We start from the raw sequence: 22,340 nt of genomic DNA, 5'->3' as shown, positions 1-22,340 counted from the left end.
ATATTCCTATGACATATTAGTTTAATTATAAGTACATATATTGTAAGCGTTGTATACCATGAATTGGTGCTATATAGTATAGAAATTGTTTCAAAGTGCCACCCCATTCCGTTGTAATCTCAGGGGAGTGAAGCATTATGATAAAAAAGGCTAGAAGGCTAACAAAGGAAACACTTATAATATGCTTTGGTATGACTTGCCGTTATGTAGTATAAATATGTCCAGAAAATTGTATTTTAGATGTACAAGTTGAAATGACATGCCAAAGAGCATTTGAAACTTTGTGGCATTTGCTTTGTATTGAATTTCTCAGTGCGATTTTGGATCGTGTACATTTAACTCGTTTGTTATTCATTATAACATTCTCTGAAATGTACGATTGATCACTTCAGAACATACCAGAACTCTTTATTAGAAAATAAATTATTTATTCCGCTCTTTTATCTGTGCTCATAATCAAAATGGTCAACCATCTGGTACTGAAAGATTTACTTTCCGAATATTTTCAAAAATACAGATCCAGTTCTGTTAAAAATTATAGTGCCCGTTTCTGAAATAACGTTTTGAAGGTTTCCGCAAAATTTTAGCGTCGTCTGGCGAAAAAATAAGCTGTGGTACTTATGGAACTTCTTTTTATTGATGGGCGATCCTCACGAAATCAATTGAATCAAAAAGTGAAAAAATATCCTTAGATATGTTAGCTATCACGCATGGACTTATTATAATACTGTTCGAAGTGTTCGATGTTTTTTTTCAACAGAAAGTGGACTTCAAACCATTGAACTCAATTACTGTATTGAGATCAATATATCAAATTATATCATTTGACCAAAAATCGCCCTTATAAAATATTCAAAATGGCGGAGTGCGGAAATATATCGATATCATCCTCCAAAGTTCAATATGTGATTTGAGATTTGATCAAATTTTAAGATGGAAGGCGACGCCGGACGGTAAAGCCATTGAACACTAAAAGCGAAGTTCTTTCAGAGTTCAATGGGTAAAGCAAATGACTATCATAATGTATGCAAAGATTATAATCTTTTATTGTATGTAGAGGGTAGTCGCTCTACCCTCCATAAGTCATTGTTTACAAGGTTACAAGGGTTCTTCAGTACATTCGAAACTATCTGAAAGTGTTTGGTGTCATTTCAAAATCGTGTGAGGCAAAAACAGTGTGGAAAAAATTGTTTGCTTACTCCTCTATAGGAAACTCCTTATTGTGACTACGTAGGTATATAATTCGAAAAATCAAAAATTTTGTGCAAAATTTAGACGAATTTCATAATAAGATGTGTTCAAAACACAAACTATTTTCGAGACAACACAAATTCAGAAAGCCCTGAACTTCTACTTTCATTTTAATATATAAAGATAACTTTTCATCGACAAATCGAACACAAATCGTTTGAGAAATTTTTTATCTCAGAATAAGAAAATAATAATTTGGTCAAAACGATGGCTCTCTGGTTCTTAAAAACATGAGAAAAATGGTTATAAATTTTCGATTACCCACAAGAGATTCCTGATCCATTCATAAAACATAATATTTTATCCAGAGATCAGTCATCTCTAATCTTTGATTTTATCAAATTTCAACACTTATTTCCAATATGGTGGAATACCGAAACCAGTGAACTCTAAATAAAAGACCACTGACCGAAACATAAGACATAAGTCTTTGGGGTTCTTCCTTTCTTATTTTGAATAGAAATGCCTTAGATCAGTAGGTATATGGATCTTATAGAGGTATGTACCTTACTAACCTATTCCATGATGTAACTGAAACTAGTTGGTGTAGGCACTTTATGTTTATTTTAGGACAAGTAAGTTTTTTGTAGTTGTCTCTTATTGTAATTTGTTGACAACACAAGTTCTTATTTTTAGCGGTACTGAGGATGGCTAACTAGCCGAAAGCGCTCTACCAGCTCTATAATAAATATACTCAAAATTATACGTTTTCTTTGAACTGACATTATTAAAAAAAATGTAAAGAAACGAGAGAAAAATTTCGAATTTTTGGGATAGATTGTCTACATAGTAGCATTGAGTGGGGTTTAATACTCAATGCTAGTAGCTTTGAGTAAGGGGGTTGAGGGGGTTAATACTCAAGGCTAGTAGAGTCAACATAGACAACCTAGTCAAATGATATATGTAATACTAAAATACACGATCGAAGGGCGAACTACGAAGTCCGTGTAGACACTAGCTGGGTCAATAAGCGAAGGTGGATCAAGCTAAAAGGTGAATGTACTAAAAAGGAAAAAAGATATATTGGGTATAATCATTAATCGGAGAGGTTCGTAAGGTTCATGGCTGTATACGCGATATACAATTTGAAAAATTATAGCCAGTATATAGATATTGTACCTACCTATAAACATCTAAACACAAGAAATGAATCAGAATTTTCTAGAATTTCCACACAGGTTTCGATTCTATAGCTACCTATCCATTCTTTTCTTGACATCCTATATCTTCATCCTGCTTAAAATTAATGAATGACGGAAGGAGTTTTGGGAGAAATAAATCTAGGAACAATAGAAAAATCAATACTTAGTATATAATATTTCATTAAATGAATAATTCTCGAAATAACAATAATAATAAATAAAATGACACTCTATATATATCACTCTCTCATTTACTGTTTTACTATAAACATAAACATTCAGTTTTGAGTTTATGTTTTCAATACTGGACTGGAGTCACTGAGAGCATCATTGAAGAGTAGATTCGAAAAATATATATAAGTATGTATATTATCCATTGGGTGAAGTTTACACATGCAAAGTTTGGAAAGGTCAATCCCTCTTTCTACCATGGTCGTCCGGTGGGCAAAATTGCCCGTGTTTTTTGATGAATTTTTCTTCTTTATTCCTATATAATAAATTTTCTAGGTCCTCCCGTCCTTCTGCATGAAGCATGAAACTGTCTGAAATAAGAAAAAAAATTTATTGAATTGATATTTTACATTTACATACCTATACTCTTTAATAGTTCATTCAAAATTTCCCTATCCGAAAAGAATTCAGTTGATACTCTTACAATAAAATGTACTCAATCGAGTTATTATTCAGACAATATACATGCATGAGTTTCATGACTGTGGATCAAATAGTGCCTAAGCACTAATTCGATGTGGGCAAAATTTCTTGCAACAAACTTTCTTCGGTCAGCTTGTAGGAGAAAGCTTATTTGAATAAGGATCCTTCCTTATCAGCAATAAACAAGATCGGTATCAAATGTTCATAACTCAGAAGACTATGTTGGATTAAAAAAAAAATAGATATATTAACTTCATAAACTTACTGAAAGTGATGTATCCCAATTTGTTGATATCTACTTGATGGAATATATCTGTTGCTGTGTCTTCCGTGAGTGCTAAAGTATGGTGAACGGCTTTTATGAAATCTTCTAACCTAAGCCTTCCTTGACCACTTTGATCGTATATCTGAAAGAAAATAGCTTCAGAAAAATAAAGAAAATTTTTGAAGTCACAATGTCACAAAACCGCAAAAATAACGACTTTCATATTCTGTGAAATCATAGGTAATTTTCTTTCACTTTCGGTTTGTTTCTTATGTAATATAAAATTTTTGCTGAGAATTTTTTTATAAATAATTATCAATGAATTTATCCAGCTACACTGGTAATTTACCAGGCCCGATTGGCACGAATCAACACTGTAGTAGGGGAGCCGACGATCGGGTTTTACTCGTGGAGACCTACTGGATTTTGAAGCGGTGGGGAAAGCGTCTGCAGAGTCTCAAAGATGTAAAAAAAAGTCGTCAGGTGTACATACTCTAGCGTGTCAGATTAGGATACTGTATATGCTCTAAGTGTCTCTGATAATGAATTCATGCTTATCTGACAGTTTGCGCGGTGGGACTGGCCATACGGAAGAGTTTAAAATGGTTAAAAAAAATCCTTTCTAAGCAGAGCATCTCGTAAAAATTATTTAGAATTATACAAAAAGTTTCTGCACATCTATCAACTTTGTTATTTTAAATGGAACACCAATATATTTTTACATTTTTGAATTCTTTGTTGAATTTGAATATAAGTTTGATAACTGAACTATGTATGAATTCTCAACGGATTTCGAGAAATTTGAATTTTTATTAATATTTTGACAGTTTGAGGTACTTATTACATAAAGCACTATAGCTGACATAGCTCCGTCCCTATTCTTGTAATTCCAATTTGTACTGTGTCTGGTTGTCTAAATGAAACACTGAAAATTTTTTCTATGAATAGTCATATTATAAACAGGGTCCTCGAAAACGTAGATCCATTATCAAAACAGAAATTGATCAAAATCTTCATTTTTTTTCAAATGGCAACCCATATTTTTTTTGTTCATTATTTAAATCAACTAAAAGCATAAAAAATGTTCAAATAATGAACATCAGAAAAAAATATGGGTTGCCTTTTAAAAAAAATAAGATTTTGAAGAATTTCTGTTTTGAAAATGGATCTATACGTTTTCGTGGACCCTGTATATAATATAGTTATTCACAAAGAAAATTTTTAGTGTATCATTTATTGACCAGACACAGTCCAAATATGAATTACATAGAATATTGACGGAGCTATGTCAGCTATAGTATTTTATGTAAGTACCTCAAACTGTTAAAAAAAAACAGTTGAGAATTCAGACATAGTTGTTTCATCAAACCTACATTCAAATTTCAAATTCGACAATTCAACAAGGAATTCAAAAATGTTAAAATATATAGGGTGTTCCATTTAAAATAACGAAGTTGATAGCTGTGCAGAAGAAACGAAACACTTTGTATAGTTCTAAATAATTTTGGGAGATGCTCTACTTAAAAAGAGGAAAGTTTTATTTAAAACTATTTTTTGTAAAATTAATAGAATTAGAGTAATCGACCGCTGCCCCATGGCGCGGACACCCTGTACATACACCCTTAAATATTTTAACTCAAATTCACCATCCTGTATAGTTGACTTATTATAAAGTTGCAACGATGCTATTAGAAGAATTTATTTAGGTTACGATAATAACGAAAAATTAATACTTCTTTATATAGGTAGATATATAACGTATTTATTTTTATGAATATTCAGCAGAGAAGTGCTCAGCCTCAAATTCCTTCATCTTGAAGCTGTCAAATATTTTTGAGCCACATTCTAAAAAGGGTGCAAGAAAAACTTAACTAGATGAGAGAAACCTAATTGTTAAAACCCACCGAAGACCAACACACCGTTTGGTTCAGGCTAGGTCGGTTCGTAAAACAAACTCTAATACTTTTTCAGTTTTTATTTTTCACGAATGCACCAAAAAGAACAGCGGCTTCTTGTTCTGACTCAACAACTCTAACAACACGCTTTCTTACGCCATTGAACTACTACTCTAATTGGCGTCCAAATTGGGCACATATTTTTGACTACTCGACATTTTTTTTAAAGGACATAGGAGTATATCTCCCTTTCAAAGGTAGGTTCGTTACAGAGCTACAGTGGTCAAACCCAAGAGTTTGACTACCGGCCGCTAGATGGAGCAGGGAGTCACAACACTAATGTTTAAGTAAAAGTCTTAATGTCTGATGTCTCTAGTGCATATAATGTGACCTTACGCATACGAATTAAATATAATGATGCACAAATCATGATCATAAATAATATAATGAATAAACTCACTTTGAAAGCAGTATTGACCGCTTCGACAGTCGTTTGATTTATCGCCAGGACACATAAAAGGTACTCCCTCATATCAATTATTCCAGAATCGTCCTGAAATAAAAAAAAGCATCATTTAAATTAATTCAATATATTAGTTATTAAGTGGAATAACGAATTCGAAATAGAAACAATGGTTATTGACAAAGTCATTGGTGAGTTCCGAACAGAACCAGCAGGAGCTTATTTCAATGCAGATAATAGATCTGTACAATTCAAATTTGAAAAAATTTTCCTTATAATATCTTCAGTAGACATAGTATTGTTCAATGTGGCACTGATCCAGAATGATACCTTATTTTCCAGAGGCTTTGCAGACTCCCTCGATGATTTTTTAAATCTTGTATGTTCTCAATATTTTTAGGTACTATGATCCCAAAACATATTTATCATTTGGCATCATTATGAATTTTGACGAAAAATATGCGATCTTCGTCGTCACAAAAGTTTTGAACAATTTACCCCTCTTGTAACGAAAATCGTCCATCAAATTTAATATTGAAGACGCCAGTAATGGTTTACCTATTGATTTTGATGAAATATATTTACAATCTCTGACAATCCCCGTCTTGAATTCATATGCATAGACGTGATGAAATATAATATAATAATAAAAATTCACATTGGCTACAGAAAATTGATTTTCATTTCAATAGCTGTAGACTAGTATAGACTAGGTTTTACCTATGTGCAATGTGAGATACCGGCTTATTTTTTAATCGTTTATTAATATTTTAGAGCTTATTCCTACAGGAAGATACATATTTTTGATACCTTGTGGTAAATGATTATACCTAATATTGTCGCTCATGTGTCTATCAATTTTCCCACATGACATGTGATGTCAGAGTGTTCCCCCGTTTCTGACAGAAAGAATCAACAAACACCTTTCTTTCCAGCGAATCATAAAAAGGTTCAAACATTCATTAGAAAATAGTTATATGTGCGACCGGTTGAAAAAAGTATTATATTCTGAAGGGGCCTATTTCTCGCTTAATTTCGTTGCGCAAAAGGCCACGAATTACGAAAAATAGTGTTTCCTAACTATCATTAGATAGTGTACAACTAAGTTTGGTTGGCTTCTTTGAATTTTTGTTATTTTTATGGTACGTAATGTTCATAATGAAAAAACTGGAAGACGTGGGTGATATCTGATTCATCAAATGAATGAAAAACTATATTACGAAATTCGTTTCATTCGATAAGACCGTTTGTGAGATGCCTGTATCTTTTGAACCGAGCCGATTTGGAAAAAAAAATAAGAAAAAAGTTTTTGTTTTGACTTGACAAGAAGCTAATGCTAAAATATTTATACGAGTCAAAGACTCACTCTTTATAAGAACTAATACCTAGAAAGGGACCAACGCATGACCAAGTAGATCGGCGGGTCCTTACTCAGGTATTGGATCTTAGTAACGCTGTATGAAATGATCTACTCACTCTTAGTAATTGGAAGTAAAAAGAGCGATAAATATCTAGTATGAAAAGTTTTATTTCAAAGTTATTAGAAAAATTTGTAACGTGGTTTCCTCGGAGAAACTTATCCCGAGCGCCAGCTATTCTTTTCACTAGGAAGAATAGCAAACCTACCAGAGTAGCTGCTAGTCGGAGACAATGTTCGCTGTTATCTAGGGTGGTAGCGATAACGAAGTAGTCAAAATTAAATTATGTACCAGTTTATTCACACCTTCGGAAAATGATTATATAAACAACGGAAATATGTGTAGGTATGAAATATGAGCGAATCGATCAGCAAACATACATTCTGGAAATTCGATCCGATCACGAGCACTTTATAAAGTTTATACCGGGTACAGTGAAAAATCAAAGGTTGTTCAATAAAATGCGCCAACCAGAACTGACGAAATGGATACTAAGGATGACCTCGCGAAGTGAAATGACTTGCTATACGGTACCGGGATGTAATTAATTATATTTCTCCAAAAATAAAAGAAACAACAACCAGGCGGATCTACTCGAGACTTTTATTCACTACCCCAAGGGCTTACGCTCTATGACTGATAGCGAAGGAAAGGTCTATTTTGAGCGCAACTACGGGATTTCACTGACGACGAGCGGTATCTCTTATTCTCTACCCCAAGGGCTTACGCACCATGACTGATAGAAAAGAAGAGATTTCTATTTCAACGACGCGGGAACGCGAACAGGGGGTTAACGGGACTTCCTCTTCACTACCCCAAGGACTTACGCTCCATGACTGATAGCGAAGGAAAAGTCAGACTCGCGAAACAAGGTAAAGTACGGTGAAAAGATAGCCAAACAGAAAGCGATACAGTACAGCAGTGTCAAATAATTCACCGGTATAGGTCTAATAAAGAAACTGAACGGTATAGACGGGGACCTACCTCCTTTACTTCAAAGCACTCGCGGAAAACGAAAATAAAAATTAATTTCAAAAGCACTAAATCTCGCAAAACAAAATTTACTCTAATAAAACGTCTCGAAAAAAATTTGTTGAACGGCACTTCGCAAACACAGGTAATCAAAGGTTATTCACTATGAAGAATCGAAGAGAAAAAGAAAACCCGTCGTGGGGAAAAATCTGCTTTTATAGGCAAATCCCCCACACGTTAAAAATCTGAAAATTCCAGAATGCGGCAAGAGTAAAAAACGTCGTCAGCTCCGGTTTATCGCATATCAACATTTTTTTTTTGTTACACTGTCTGAAAAGTTTAATAGGTGCGTGGTGTTATTTAGTTTTATTACTTTCATTGATTAATATTGTTTTACAAACGATGAGACTTTTCAATAATAATTGTAAAAGTTTAAACATCTGTTGGATAGGCTAAAAGGGAGTGCGGGAGACTTGACCCATGCTATGGTCGGGAGACAGTGGTCCAAGTTTCTCGCACTGAGTTTAGATGATAATTTATTTCGAAAAAAGAAAATTGAATGAAAGAAATAAATACAAGAAAAAATACAAAGCTTCAAAAAAGTCAAAAACATCTCGGAAATAAGTGAGTGTGACTCTGAAATATAATAGAAAATATGTATTTCATACGCTGATATATGTTATGATGAAAACCTTGACATTGAATATCGTTGGTTATTGGAAATTGTTTTCTTCCGACGTTTTTTCTGATAAACAAACTTATGGTCAAGTTTCTGTCGCCCCCTATTCACCTGAGCCAATTTTCGGTTCCTGAATAAATAATTGCTGTACTCAAAATGTTCATCTCACCATCACTCTACTATTATCTATCGTTACCCATTAGGGCATGATATCTTCACGCAAAAAATATGAGTTGCTACCATTTATAGATACAACTTAATAAGTGATTTCAGAGTGAAAAGGGGTTCAACTCTCCCGGACTCCCCATACATATAATACTTATGAACGTACTGATTACTGAGCACTCATACTCACAATAATTAATTAATTGATAACCAATATGTTGAACTTCGAGAACGTTAAATCAATTGGCGCATCCAGAGTCTGAGTTTCGGGGGTACTTGGCAAGTTTTAGGGGACTGACCTAAACTATTTATAAGATAATGAGCGAAAGGGGGTGGGGGGTTGTGATTGATTGTGACCCAATAAGATGAGGAAAACTGTCTTCTGGGGGGGGGGGACTAATTACCCCCAATAGGAACCCCTCCTTAAGATGGCCCCTGTGGTCTGAGGTCGAAAGAACTCTCCACATTCAACAAATATCATAATAATTATAATGGGGCAATATTATTCACCTTATTATAGATGGAAAACAGAAGCTTCGTAGACATTTCCATCGGAGGAATATTCAATAGCTTTGCGAACTCATTATAAGAAACTTTGCTAAGGTCCAAATTGGTCCCAGAGTCCACTAGGGCCTCTTCTTGCGTCGTACATGCCATCCTAGAATATCAGGGGTTCAGCACTAAAATTCCATAAAATCATTCTAATTTCAAAATATATACACGCTATCCTTACCCTAAACTATGCCTCAGTTTTTGAAGATCCATTATGGAAATTGCCTGTGGCAAATTCATTTCCTTAGCCCTGGTGAGTAGCTTACAATCGTCATACGTGTAGTCTGATATGGGCACACCCAGTGCTCTAGAAATTTAAAAAAGATTTTCTGAAATTTTGAGTTATTTAGAAGAAAGTCATTATTTGTAAGAGATCAACAATGAAATAAGAGATTTTGAAATGGTAGGTATTGAATTAATTACATTATACACATATGAGTCATATGAGTCTAATGAATCTATGTTAATTATTTTTGGAATTCAGCTTAAAATTGATGCAAAGATTTGATCAAAACAGTCAAAAACTAAGAAGCTAGGGTAAAATATCTGAAGTGCATCTAGATGAGTCATTATCATATTTGTCCATCTATGAGCTACTCCTCCTACGTAAATATTTCTGTTTCATATCTTCTATAGCTATTGGCTAGTCAAATTCAAATTACATATCCCCATCGATAATAATATTAGTAAAAAAAAATTTAATGTCAGAAAATAGTTATTTTTGTATCTAGTGCGCGAAATGCTACTTTGGTGATCGAGAACTGATTTTTTTAACGAGGCGCAGCCGAGTTGGAAAAATGGTCGAGATCACCAAAGTATTTCGCGCATGAGATGCAAACCAAATTTTTTCTACAAACGTCAAAAATATTATTCTAAAATAAGTAACATGTTTAGCTTAATATAAAAAAGAATATTGAAATTTCAGGATCAAGTGCTGTCACCTCTACGGCAGTTGCCTGCAAATCAAAAATGGATACGATATCACGAGCTGAATCTGAGTTATCTGGTTTAGGAATACCTAATTATTGGTTCATGCACTGGCTGCACCATTAATGTTAACATTGTGAATAATAAATAAAATTAGGTAGTGTTAAATTTTCTCACAATTTGAAAGCTTTAATTATTGTTATACATAAATAAATGAATGATTTCTTGGATTTTTGCTTGATTGAGGAACATAAAGGTTAAGATATAAATATCCCATATAGTTTACATGCAGTGTGCGAAGTAAATATTTCTCACACTACTTCGCGCACGGTGTCATGGTAACGAAGGAAAATGAAAAAAAGGATCACTTCGCATATTGTTGTCAATGCGCGAACCTCGTCATTTTTTGACGTTTGTAGAAAAAATAATGTTGTAACTTACTTTGCCATCACTTTTCGCACATTATTTGCGAACAATTTGGGATCCCTTTTCTCCTCATCGTTTGGGGTATAGACAGGCAAAAATTCGATTTCGCAATAGCTGTATGGTCTTGTTAACGTCAGCCATAATAGTTTTAATCTGAAAAAACAATAATGTTTAATAATCACAACTTTTCGTGGTTGAAAATTCAATATTCGATATAGTTGGGGAGCCGACGATGCTACATCGGGATTTACTCCAGCGTCGTGGAGACCTAGTGGATTTTGAAGATTAGATGGTAGAAAGAAAAGGTTCCATGATGTATGCACTTTCAGCCGATTCAGCGGTGGGGAAAGCGTCTGCAGGGTCTCAAAGATGTAAAAAAAATCATCAAGTGTACATACATACTCGAGCGTGTCAGATTTTCATACAGATGGTTAATCTGGGTGTTATACACGTGTTGACCCATTAATCTGACACTAATCAGGGGGGAGTTTTCTTAATCTGACACTTTGAATATGATAAAAATCCCTTTTTTTCGAAATTTTCCCTCCCTGTACATCTAATCGTTTTTGTATTCAATATGAAAGTTTTAGATAATAAAATTCTGCACAACTTTTGTCTGAAGCAATTTTACATACTCTTAACCGTTCTCGAGTTAGAGGGCGATAAGGGCGAGAAGCTTAGTCACACATGCGAAAGGGCAAGGTCAATGTAGAATCCCAGTCTAATCTACAATTGTCAAAATGACAAGGTATTTTAATGATGACAATTTCGAAATTAGTTACGAAAATTTTAGTGTTTTCTGTGACTGAACCTTAGAATGTACTATTTTCCAACGAGTGAATTTTGCTTCAACATGTATCGCTATACCCCCGCATTAATCGCCATATATCTCAAAAATGTTTGAACGTAGAAAAAATTGCTTCGGACAAAATTTGTAGAAAATGTTATGCTCTACAACTTTTATAATGAATGCAAAAAAGATTTGAAGCCCAGGGAAGGAGATAATTCAAAAAAACTGATTTTTGTGGCCTTTATGACCAATTTTTATTGTTTCGGCTCGCTAAAACTGTCAGATTATATTTTGTCCGTTATTCTTGAATCATTAGCTTCAAAATAAGAAAAAACGCCACCGCGCTCGAGAATGTACACGTGACTTTCTTTTTGAAACTTTGGTTCCCTCCCACACATTTTCGTCACGCTTAAATTGTCAGATTAAGAGAATATATACTTTTCAACATTTAATTAACCAAATATATCTTAATCTCACACGCTCGAGTATGTACTATGATCTTTTTTTTTACTATTCTGACAGGCTGTACTAGACAATTCCCCCTATATACAGGACTAATTTTTGGTAAAGGTACTCTACAGGGTCCAAAGTGTCCCCCTTATATTAATCTGACACGCTCGAGTAAATCCCGGATTTCCCTCTTGGGCTCCCCAACTATCAGTCATCCTAAATACTGGAGTTCTTTAGAACTCTGGAACTGGAAGGCGAGATATAGGCTGTGGTCCGTATATACACTTTGGTTACTTCTGGTTAGTAAGTGGGCGGTCCGTATATGTCGAATTCCTGACAATTTGGTTCAATATCAGTCACCAGAGTAACTGCTCTGGTAACTTTCGGTTACCAAATGTGTATATACGGACCATACGCAAAGGCTGTGGTCCGTATATACACTTTGGTTACTTCTGGTTAGTAAATGGGCGGTCCGTATATGTCGAATTCCTGACAATTTGGTTCAATATCAGTCACCAGAGTAACCGCTCTGGTAACTTTCGGTTACCAAATGTGTATATACGGACCATACGCATAGGCAATGTACCGGTCTACCTGACTAACCGAAAGTGAATTTGAAATAGAGCTAATTAGTTCATAATATTCCAAGCACAAAGCTCCTAGTATCATATCAAATATACATATTGCAAGTATTTCTCTTGAATTATCAGGATCGCGAAAAATATCCTCACTACAAATAATTTTCTTCAGGAGTAGCTACAAGATTTCCAGAGAAAACAGTTCAAGGTACTCACGCTCCTGGTCCATCCCATGTCCATGTAACCGTATCAATTTTATTGGGATACCTGATGCATACAGGTTGAACAGGCACTCCTGGGTAAAATGCACCAGCTTTGAAGGTTATTAAACATGATCTATTCGTGCAGGTACCTTCCGGAAATATCAGAATTTGTGGCCAGTCTAATTTGGAAGTTGCCCTCTTTATTATTTCCTTAATGGTATTATGTCTAGAGTCTGGATCATCTCTGAACACGTAGATTGGCTGGGTGAAATTGATGAGTTCTTGAAAAATTCAGATTTAACAGTTACCATTTTTTATTTGAGTTAGTAAAAATACAAATGCAAATTGCAAATCACAAAATGTTATTCTAGCTAGCACTAATTGTAGTAAGTATTTCGAATATATTGACCAGAGTTTGTAAATGACTGGTGTCTTTCTAAATTGTCTGAGATATTGGTGAGTCATTTGGACACTTGTGTCTTTCTTCTAGAACAAACCTATTGGAATTAGAAACTTATTTTGCATTTTACGGTTCCACTGACAGAGACACAATTATTAGGTGAAAAAAAATGGGCCAAATAGTATCAATCGATCCGAAATATGAATTTAATCCAAACACATAAGGTTTTCAACTGTTGCCTCATGAAAGTTACCAGTCAGTTAGTACTTATGACATACATTGCCAGGCTTTCATGGAATAAATACATCATGCATCAAAAGTATTCCTAGCACAACAGCTACTCCATAAAATTCAAATAGCTCATCATTTATGGTAAAATCTACATTCTCATATAAAAATGCAGCAAACTATGAATGTATTTAATATCGTATAATTTCTATTCAATTCTTGACGATGCCAATGTCCAAAATGTTTTATGTTATCTTTCTCAACTTCATCCTTAAACTGTTCTCCTTCAAGATTTCGAATTCCCTATCCATGATTTCCAGAACAAATATGGTGGCTTGCATCCAATCATGGAGAGGGAATTAAGTTGGGTTATTGCCTGCTTGGCCTCGGAAGATTACTTTTACTTTCCTAGCGCGTGCTAGCATTCAATCATTCTACTCTGTAATCTGTTCATTCAATATATTCCGTCAGTTGCTCTGATGGGTTCAAAAAACACCGAAACGATATTCAGTTCTTCTTCGTAAGAAACGTCTTTCTGTTAGTACTCCGAATGATGGTTGATGGCGCATCTTCTTGAAAGTCTCCACATAAGTTTTCACAGAACTTTTTTCACAAAATTAGAGTAAAATTCCATGAGTGATTAAAATTATATATTAAAAAACCTACTCGTTATGTATTGGTTGTTTTTGTATTCCCGTTTAGCAATAATAGATGGCGATCCAATTGAATATATTATTCCAGCATCCAAGAATGTGCTATGAGGAGCCATTACTAGTATTGGAGCTTCACTTCTGGGTGCTTTCTTTCCCTTCACTATTAAGTACATGCCACCAGCCCAGCAGGTGAATTTTCCGAAAAAGCACACCACGGGAACTAATTGTCTGATTGTAAAAAAAAATAAAAGTCAGAACTAAATAATATAAAAAAAAGATTCAAACATAAAATAATATGGAAACATCACCATGTAAACCATGTGTGAAAAAAATAAGAAAAAAATATAAAAATGGGCAACTCATTTTATTGTAAAATATTTAATGGTTTGTTTTCTTTACTTATCGAGATGATGGATCAAAATATAAAAATATATTTGATTGTTTTATTGTTACAGTTCCCAATTTAGTCTGACTATCTTTAGAAGCCATACATTTAATTCATTATTTCTTATTTTATTAAGTAAAAGACGTTGAACTTAAATAAAACACATAAAATAGATTCAAGATATTCGTCTTTTTTGGCGAGTTGAGAAAAATTATGATGTGACGGAAACTTGATGAAAGTCATTTAATTATTTGCATAGGTTAAATCACGTGTATACATGTGATTTGATTAAAATAATTTGAGGAAGTTTCGGTCACATCAACTCAATATCAGAAAGGTATTAGTTTTCGATTTTCATCAATTCTTTTCCATTTTATAGAAATATCAAATTTGTCTTATCCAATAATAGTACCTAATATAAGAAAAGATATAAATCTACTGAGTTAGTATTGGAAATCAGAATAGGTATTGCATATGTCCTACAGCATTCCTAAAACACAAAGAAAACTAGCGTTTATCATTTCGTACAATAATGAACTACAACAAACGAAACTCTTTGTAACAATTAGGCTAAGAGACTATTTTCAAAACATTCACATTCAAATGCAACAATAGAAAATTGGGATGTTTTAATTTGTCAAAATCTTATGACTTTTCGATATAACTTTCTCTTCGGTAATTATTAACGGAATAGGTAATTTTTCCGAACTATCAGCAGCTTAAATCAAAACTACACCCCTAATAGTTTTTTCACATGGAATAATAAATAAATAAGGCCCGGTTGCAGGGAAGTCTATTAAGATTTGATGTCCCATCAAAATTTAAAACTGTCATTTTTGAAGGGGAAAATGGAGGATTAAGATTTTAATGAAGTATTGAATTTTAATGGACTTTCCTGCATCTGGACTTAAATCAAATAAATAGGACCAATAGTCAGTGGATGAAACACTCGATATAAGGAATTGTTCTTGAATCTTCATTGATTAAATGGGAAACTCACGAATTAATTTAGCTTAATCATCAGAAAAATCCTAAACGCAGAAAAAATTAGTATTACTGAAAAGTGGAGATGTATTTCAAATGGGTCTCAGATAAAATTTAAAATATGAAAATTATTTTTTTAATTATTCCATACTAAAATTTTCATTTTTATAAATATGAAACCCTTTCAGAAATAAAAGGGTAGAGGTGCTTTCCACAAGAACTGAGAAGGAAGAATAATAATTGAGTTCCAATTATCAGTGTACGTACATTTAACTATTTTATTTAATTGTTTTTTTTTACTGGTTTGATATGATTTTATATTAGTAGGTCCAGCGGTCTACCTTTTCGGAGGATCCATTTTTTACCACCAAATCAATAAAAAAAATAATCACAAGAAAAATCAATAAAAAAAATAATCACAAGAAAAATCAATAAAAAAAATAATCACAAGAATAAGCAGAAAAAATCAAGAATCCAATCAACATCGTAGTTATGTTTACTCCTGTTTCAAGAATGACTATTCGACCACGGTCAATATCGTAAGTCTGATATCAAATGCTGCAGTCTGTTGATTTTTTCCCTTATTTAGAATAGGATGGCGAAGCGAATAATAAGCTAGGATATACAAGGAGGGATTTATAATACCAAGAAAATTTTCTTGGATGGCTATTTTAAATTTCCGAAAAAAAAGAAGATGCGCTCCATCGTAAACAGAATATCGGGGCACTTTGATTGTTGCAGGTGGGGTTCTAGGATTGTCAGAATAAAAGAAATTTTTTTCCTAGTACATCTGATACATGATACATCCATCAATTTTATTGGCCGGCCATTTTGAACTTAAAAAATGAGGAATATGCAGTTCATCGTAGACTGAACCGTTCATTTTGATCCTCGGAGCTCTAGTATGAAAAAAAAATTATGTTAGGATATTTTAGTCATCCCTCTATGTACTCTAGCCATCAATTTCCTTGGCTGGCTATTTTGAACTAACTTCTCTTCTGGAGAAGAAATCCTTAAAACATTCTGAATAAAAACAAAAGAAAAACATTATATGAAATAATGAAATCAAGGATTATAAAACATAATATAATCCTTGGTATGAAATAGGTCCATTCTTCCTTGCATATAGATAATTATTCGAATCGCCATCCTAATATGAATAAGGGAAAAGAAATTAACAAACTGCAACACTGATATGAGATATATGGTATTGACGGTGGTGGAGCAGGCCGGCCGGGAACAAGCACATGATTATATGATAGAATTGACGAAACAATATTAATTCGAGAAGGATCATACCTGTTGTATTTTTTGTTGTTGATATTATGAAGAACTACTGAAAGTTCGATCCCTCTATCTTAGTAACTCTGCATTTTTGTTGAATGTATATATTCTTCTTTCATTGATATCAGGTAGGTAATAAGCAAGCACTTTAACCATTTAAATTTATGACACTATATTTTCAAATATTTAATATTATTAATTTCAGCAATTACTATATAATCATGATTTTTCGAATTCTGTTCATCTTCGAATATTTATCGATTGAAGGCAAAACTGGAAGATAGGTTTGATAAATGATATTTAAGTGAAAATTATGAATGGGAATTTGAAAATAGTCCCTTGTACAAAATACACTCATACGAATATTACCAACCACATACTTCCAAAAAGCGGAATATTGGCTGTTTCTCCTTTGGCCACAATCGAGGGTCCACCCATATAGACCATAGCCAAGCAATCTACGAAGGAAGAATGAGGAGCTAGAGCAACCACAGGGGCAGCGTCTCTTTCGAGTAAATTTCCTATTATTTTCATTCGAAAACCGCCGATTATGAATATGACACGAATCAGATGAGCCAAAACCACTTTGAGGCGGCTAGGATAAAAATTTCATATTAGGTGGAATTTCCAACTTTTGCATCAAACAGAAGGTATACTTGAATGCAAAATCCGTTTTGGCCGCAATTTTTTATTTAACGAGTAATTAACAACGAAACTGGTGTACTTTCAAAAACACCAGTTTATCTGATTTTTATTTGATACCTATTTTTCACCAAAAATGTTTTCTCTCGCAAACAAGAATTATTTGTCGATGAAACCCTCGTTTCAAATGATGTTTACCTATATCCAGAATACGTCATTCATTCATTCGATTATAAACTAAGCAGCAAATTAAGTGGAACACCAAAAAATGGCCCTAAGTTTGATAAGCTTAATAGTTGGGCAGCCCAAAGAGGGAAATTCAGGATTTACTCGAGCGTATCATATTAATATAAGGGGAGATACCTTGGTCTCTGTAGTGTACCTCTACCAAGAATTAGACCTGTGTATAGGGGGAATTGTCTAGGACAGCCTGTCAGAATGGTAAAAAAAAAACGATTTTTGTACAAACTCGATGTCAGATTCAGATATATGTGGTAAATTATATGTTGAAAATATATATTCTCTTAATCTGACAATTTAAGCGTGACGAAAATTTGTGGGAGGGCACCAAACTTGCCAAAAAAGTCACATGTACCTTCTCGAGCACGGTGGCTTTTTTCTTATTTTGAAGCTAATAATTCAAGAATAACGGAAAAAATATAATCTGACAGTTTCAGCAAGCCGAAACATAAAAATTGGCCATAAAGATCACAAAAATCGTTTTTTTTTTTAATTATCTCTTCTCCTGGCTTCAAATTGTTTTCGCATTCATTATAAAAGTTGTAGAGCATAACATTTTCTACAAATTTTGTTCGAAGCAATTTTTTCTACGTTTGAACGTTCTCGAGATATATGACGATGAATGTACATTAGACTGGGTTTCTACATTGACCTTTTGGCCTTTCGCATGTGTGGCTAAGCTCCTCGCCCTCATCACCCTCTAGGTCGAAAACGGTTAAGAGTAGGCAAAATTGCTTCAGACAAAAGTTGCATAAAATTTTATTATCAACAACTCTCATAATAATACAGAAACGATTAGAGGTACAGGAGGAGAGATATTTAAAAAAAATGCCTTGCCACCATCTTCAAACCATCAGATTAAGAAACCCGCCCCTGATTAGTGTCAGATTAGTGAGTCAACACGATTAACCATCTGTATGAAAAGCTGACACGATGTATGAACAAGTAAAGATTTCTTTTTCATTTTCAAAGGACCGCTGTGACATATCCTCCTAATATCCTAACATATCCTCTAAAAATCTGGTACGCTCGAAAAAATTTTTTTTTACCATTTTCAACTATTCCGTACGGCCTGCCCCACCACGCAAAACAGAGACACGTAGGGAATACACAGTATCTCAATCTCGAGCATGTACACCTGACGATTTTTTTTTACATCTTTGAAAACCTGCAGGTGTTTTCCCAACCACTGAAAGTGCATACATCATAGAACCTATTTTCTATTTTCTTCTAATCCATTAGGTCTCCACGACGCTCGAGTGAATCCCTATTTAGCATCGTCGGCTCCCCAACTAAAAACTTCGACATTACTTTGATGATGTTATATTTAAATCCCAATATGTAAACTTTACATTGTAAAACCGTATCCTTCGTCTATATGCCACTTGTACAAAATTTTTTTTCAATCTCTTCTTGTTGTACAAGGTGTGAATGTATATGTAAGCCACCCAAAAGTTTTCGTTTTTGACAAAGAATTTGGGAATAGTAGAGGGAATAGTAGAAGGCCTAACAGAGATTTTTTTTAAGTGGTGAGAAGCACCATCCTTAATCTTCAGGTAGGTAATTGGCAGATAGTATTTGCATACGAAACCGTCAGCCAGAAACCTAGAAATGAAGAGAAAATGCTATTTTCACTGAACTCCCATTTGAGCACTTATGAATGAAACTCCTTTCATTTGTGGCTTCTTTCAAAGTGTAACGCTCAACAAAACGATAGAAAAGGATTTTTTATTGGTATAACATACCTACCTCATATGCACGCCACTGTGGATTGAAAAAAATTTACCCTATGCCAGCGGTATATAGGCGAAGGATAAGGCTTTGCATCTTGGGGTCAAAATCAAACATCATCAAAGTGTCGAAGATATACCTAGTGAAACTCAGAAAATTTCTCGGTTGTCCTACTTCATTTGCTGCTCAGTTTAGATATCTATTAAAGTTTTTCTAACTAATGTGTAGAATAATAACCTCGGTGTAACACAATTCAGGAGTAGGAATAACAATTGCCGAATGTTTTAGTGCCTAATTCCACATTTTGCATCTCTTGAAATCCATATCGATTTTGAAATGTGAATCATGAAAACCGTGTTATCTATATGAATTGAAAAACATTGAAAATGAAGGAAGCCGATTGACCATATAAACCTAATACCTATGCTGAATAACATAATTTACAATCTCATTCGTTAGGTTTCCGTGTTCGAATATATGTACACTGCCCAATGATATAAATGGATATTCTTTATTTTCATTACATTCTCAGTTGAAACTATTTTTCAGAGCGACATTCTGTGCTGTAACAGTATTGATTCATAACAAATATTTCTGCTACCGGACGTGTTGGGATTTGCATGTTATAAGTCGATAAAATGTGATAACAAGTAATAAATACAAAAGGTACAGTATATAGTGTGGAGTGGATTACAACAATGTAGTGACTGTGGCAGCCATCATTTGCAAAAGTGCATTTGGAACGAAAGTTGCTTGCGGTATAAAAATCTTTCATTCAGAAATGACTGAATAACAGCAGAGAAATTATCTTCTGTTTTTTGACATTCGGTTAACTTTTGACATTCAGAATAACTTCTGTTTTTTGACATTCAGTTAACTTCAATGAATGAATTTTTGGTTCAATTCAACTGTTCTAGCTTTCATTCATTTCACGCAAGTTTCGACGCAGATTTTAGTTTTTTTATCCATTCCAATTTTTGAGAAGTGTATTTCGAATCGTTGAGATCGATCCATATCTAACAGTTTGAATATAAAAGTATCATTACAAATATTTTCTTTAACAAGCTGTCTTTATGTGAAAAAAAAAAATAGATTCAAGGTATATGACTGTTGTAATTGTTTGAATGTGCAATTCCATTTTACTTAATAAAGTCGATTTTTTTATATTTGTATATGATTGGCATGATTGCTGGTAGATGTGAATCAATCTCGCTTTATTTACAGAGTATTTACGAGTGTTTTTTATTATTACTATTCACATAAAAATTCTCATTTGTTGAATAGTCGATTGATAAAAAGAAAAATCTTACCTTCTCCAACCACTTAAAGGTTTTTCCAACAACTCCTCCTCTGTGAGACCCCACAGTCCAGCAGAGGCTACTAACCACCCAGCGATGAGAAAGCAACATATTACAAAAACTCTTATGGGCAGAAGAATAATAGTCAGAAGTGCAGTCTGGAATAAAAAATAAGTTCTGTTTCAATGGCAAGTTGCGATGAACTTCGGATATAGATATTGCCCAATGCCCCAATAAGTAGGTACCACTTTTCAAAAGTAAAGAACAATTGTTTCAATTCTTATGGATATTGCAAACGTATATTTCATTTCTCCAAACTACACTTGATTTTCTATTTTCGATGAATTTCATTCAATTAATCGAAAAGGTATCTCGACATGGGACATGGGATCGACAAAACAGAATAGACGTCTTTTTCGTAGAGCTGCTGAGGAATATATATAGCGCCTGATAAGGTGATAATTGGAAATATAGATTGACAGATGTATAACATTCTGTACCGTTTGTCGAGGTGAGAGTTGTGTTGTTTTGATGACGTCAAATGAGACCTAAACCATGGTCATCATCTATACTCTTCTTCGATACTGGATAATATGGTCTTTCCGTGGCTAATTTGATTCTAATCGTAACATTAATGAAATTTATATGTTATATGTTATGGTTTAATCGGTCACAAATTCAATTTTTTAAAATTAACCGTGATTTTTTCATCAGAGAAATGTTCTAAAACCTCAGAATCTATTACTGTGATATTATCTGTTTCAAAAGCTGCCACGCTGAACCACCAAAGAAAAGTGCAATATCTTTTGCTAATATAACAACTTATATTCAAACGGAACAATATAGAGAGTACCAACAAGTATCTGCAAGAATTTGTTTATTAAAGATAGAATATGTTCCTCAATACAGTACCATATATGATGTGCTCCACATAAAAAAGTCAATATTTCTCTTAATCTACCTATTTTCCCAACTTGATTTTTCTCAAAGAGAGTTCGGGCTTACAGGACAGGGTGTCCCAAATTAGATGTTCAGCCAGGGAATCTCGGAAACTAGAAGAGCTAGAGCAAAACCGATGACGAAACAAACAAAGAAAGGTGAAAAGCTCCTACGATCCTCCGTTTCTGAGTAATTGGCAAAAATTGAGATTTCGAAGATTTCGAAAAGTTCTGATAACTTGTTTGCCTTTGAAGTTACAGATCTGGAACTTAAACCTTCTACAGGCACTTTTATACGTATAATCAACTGACAAACGTTTTTTTTTCAATTCAAAAAGTATCAAATTCAATAAAAGTTTGTCTTATAATTTTAAATCTAGAACAGAGCTCGTCAATGGATTCTACGTGACAAAAATGTATCGTAAAACGGAGCTACTAGCTACTATACTTGTCAGTTGGTAGATTAGTTTACGATGATACGCGGGAGGTTTGTTGTGCTGGTTAATAGTGATTTTGTCGCTTTGAAAAAAAAAACAAGTTTTATATATTCTTTATGTGTCTTGATACTTCCTATTACATAAAGAAACCTATGAGCAATGTAACACAGTTTTTTTTGGAAAGAGACTACCATTTCCTCCATTGACAATCTAATGTCAAAACATATATCTCGTGTTTAACTAGCCATTGGTGTAGAAATTCATTTTTTATTGTCATTTCAGTGGCTACT

The 22,340-nt window shown here is 33.8% G+C and overlaps 1 protein-coding gene across 2 annotated transcripts in view; it reads right to left on the bottom strand.

Annotated features, from left to right (window-relative positions):
* Nucleotides 1-2,556: 2,556 nt before the first annotated feature.
* Nucleotides 2,557-22,340, bottom strand: part of LOC123321778 (lysophosphatidylcholine acyltransferase) — a 35,332-nt gene continuing 15,548 nt past the window's right edge. Inside the window, exons 2-10 of one of the 2 annotated variants that reach the window (XM_044909551.1) lie at nt 20,688-20,833; nt 17,145-17,359; nt 12,844-13,111; nt 10,825-10,962; nt 9,638-9,763; nt 9,415-9,562; nt 5,668-5,760; nt 3,313-3,454; nt 2,557-2,935 (exon numbers count right to left, since the gene is read on the bottom strand). In XM_044909551.1, the coding sequence (XP_044765486.1) occupies nt 2,805-2,935; nt 3,313-3,454; nt 5,668-5,760; nt 9,415-9,562; nt 9,638-9,763; nt 10,825-10,962; nt 12,844-13,111; nt 17,145-17,359; nt 20,688-20,833 (1,407 nt within the window). In that variant the 3' untranslated portion in view covers nt 2,557-2,804. Of the gene's footprint in view, nt 2,936-3,312; nt 3,455-5,667; nt 5,761-9,414; nt 9,563-9,637; nt 9,764-10,824; nt 10,963-12,843; nt 13,112-14,124; nt 14,340-17,144; nt 17,360-20,687; nt 20,834-22,340 lie in introns of both variants that reach the window. The other variant, XM_044909542.1, reaches the window with a different exon arrangement.

The sequence above is a fragment of the Coccinella septempunctata genome, chromosome 1 (assembly GCF_907165205.1).
Source record: "Coccinella septempunctata chromosome 1, icCocSept1.1, whole genome shotgun sequence".
NCBI lineage: Eukaryota > Metazoa > Arthropoda > Insecta > Coleoptera > Coccinellidae > Coccinella > Coccinella septempunctata.
This window is presented reverse-complemented; position numbering and strand designations above follow the sequence as displayed.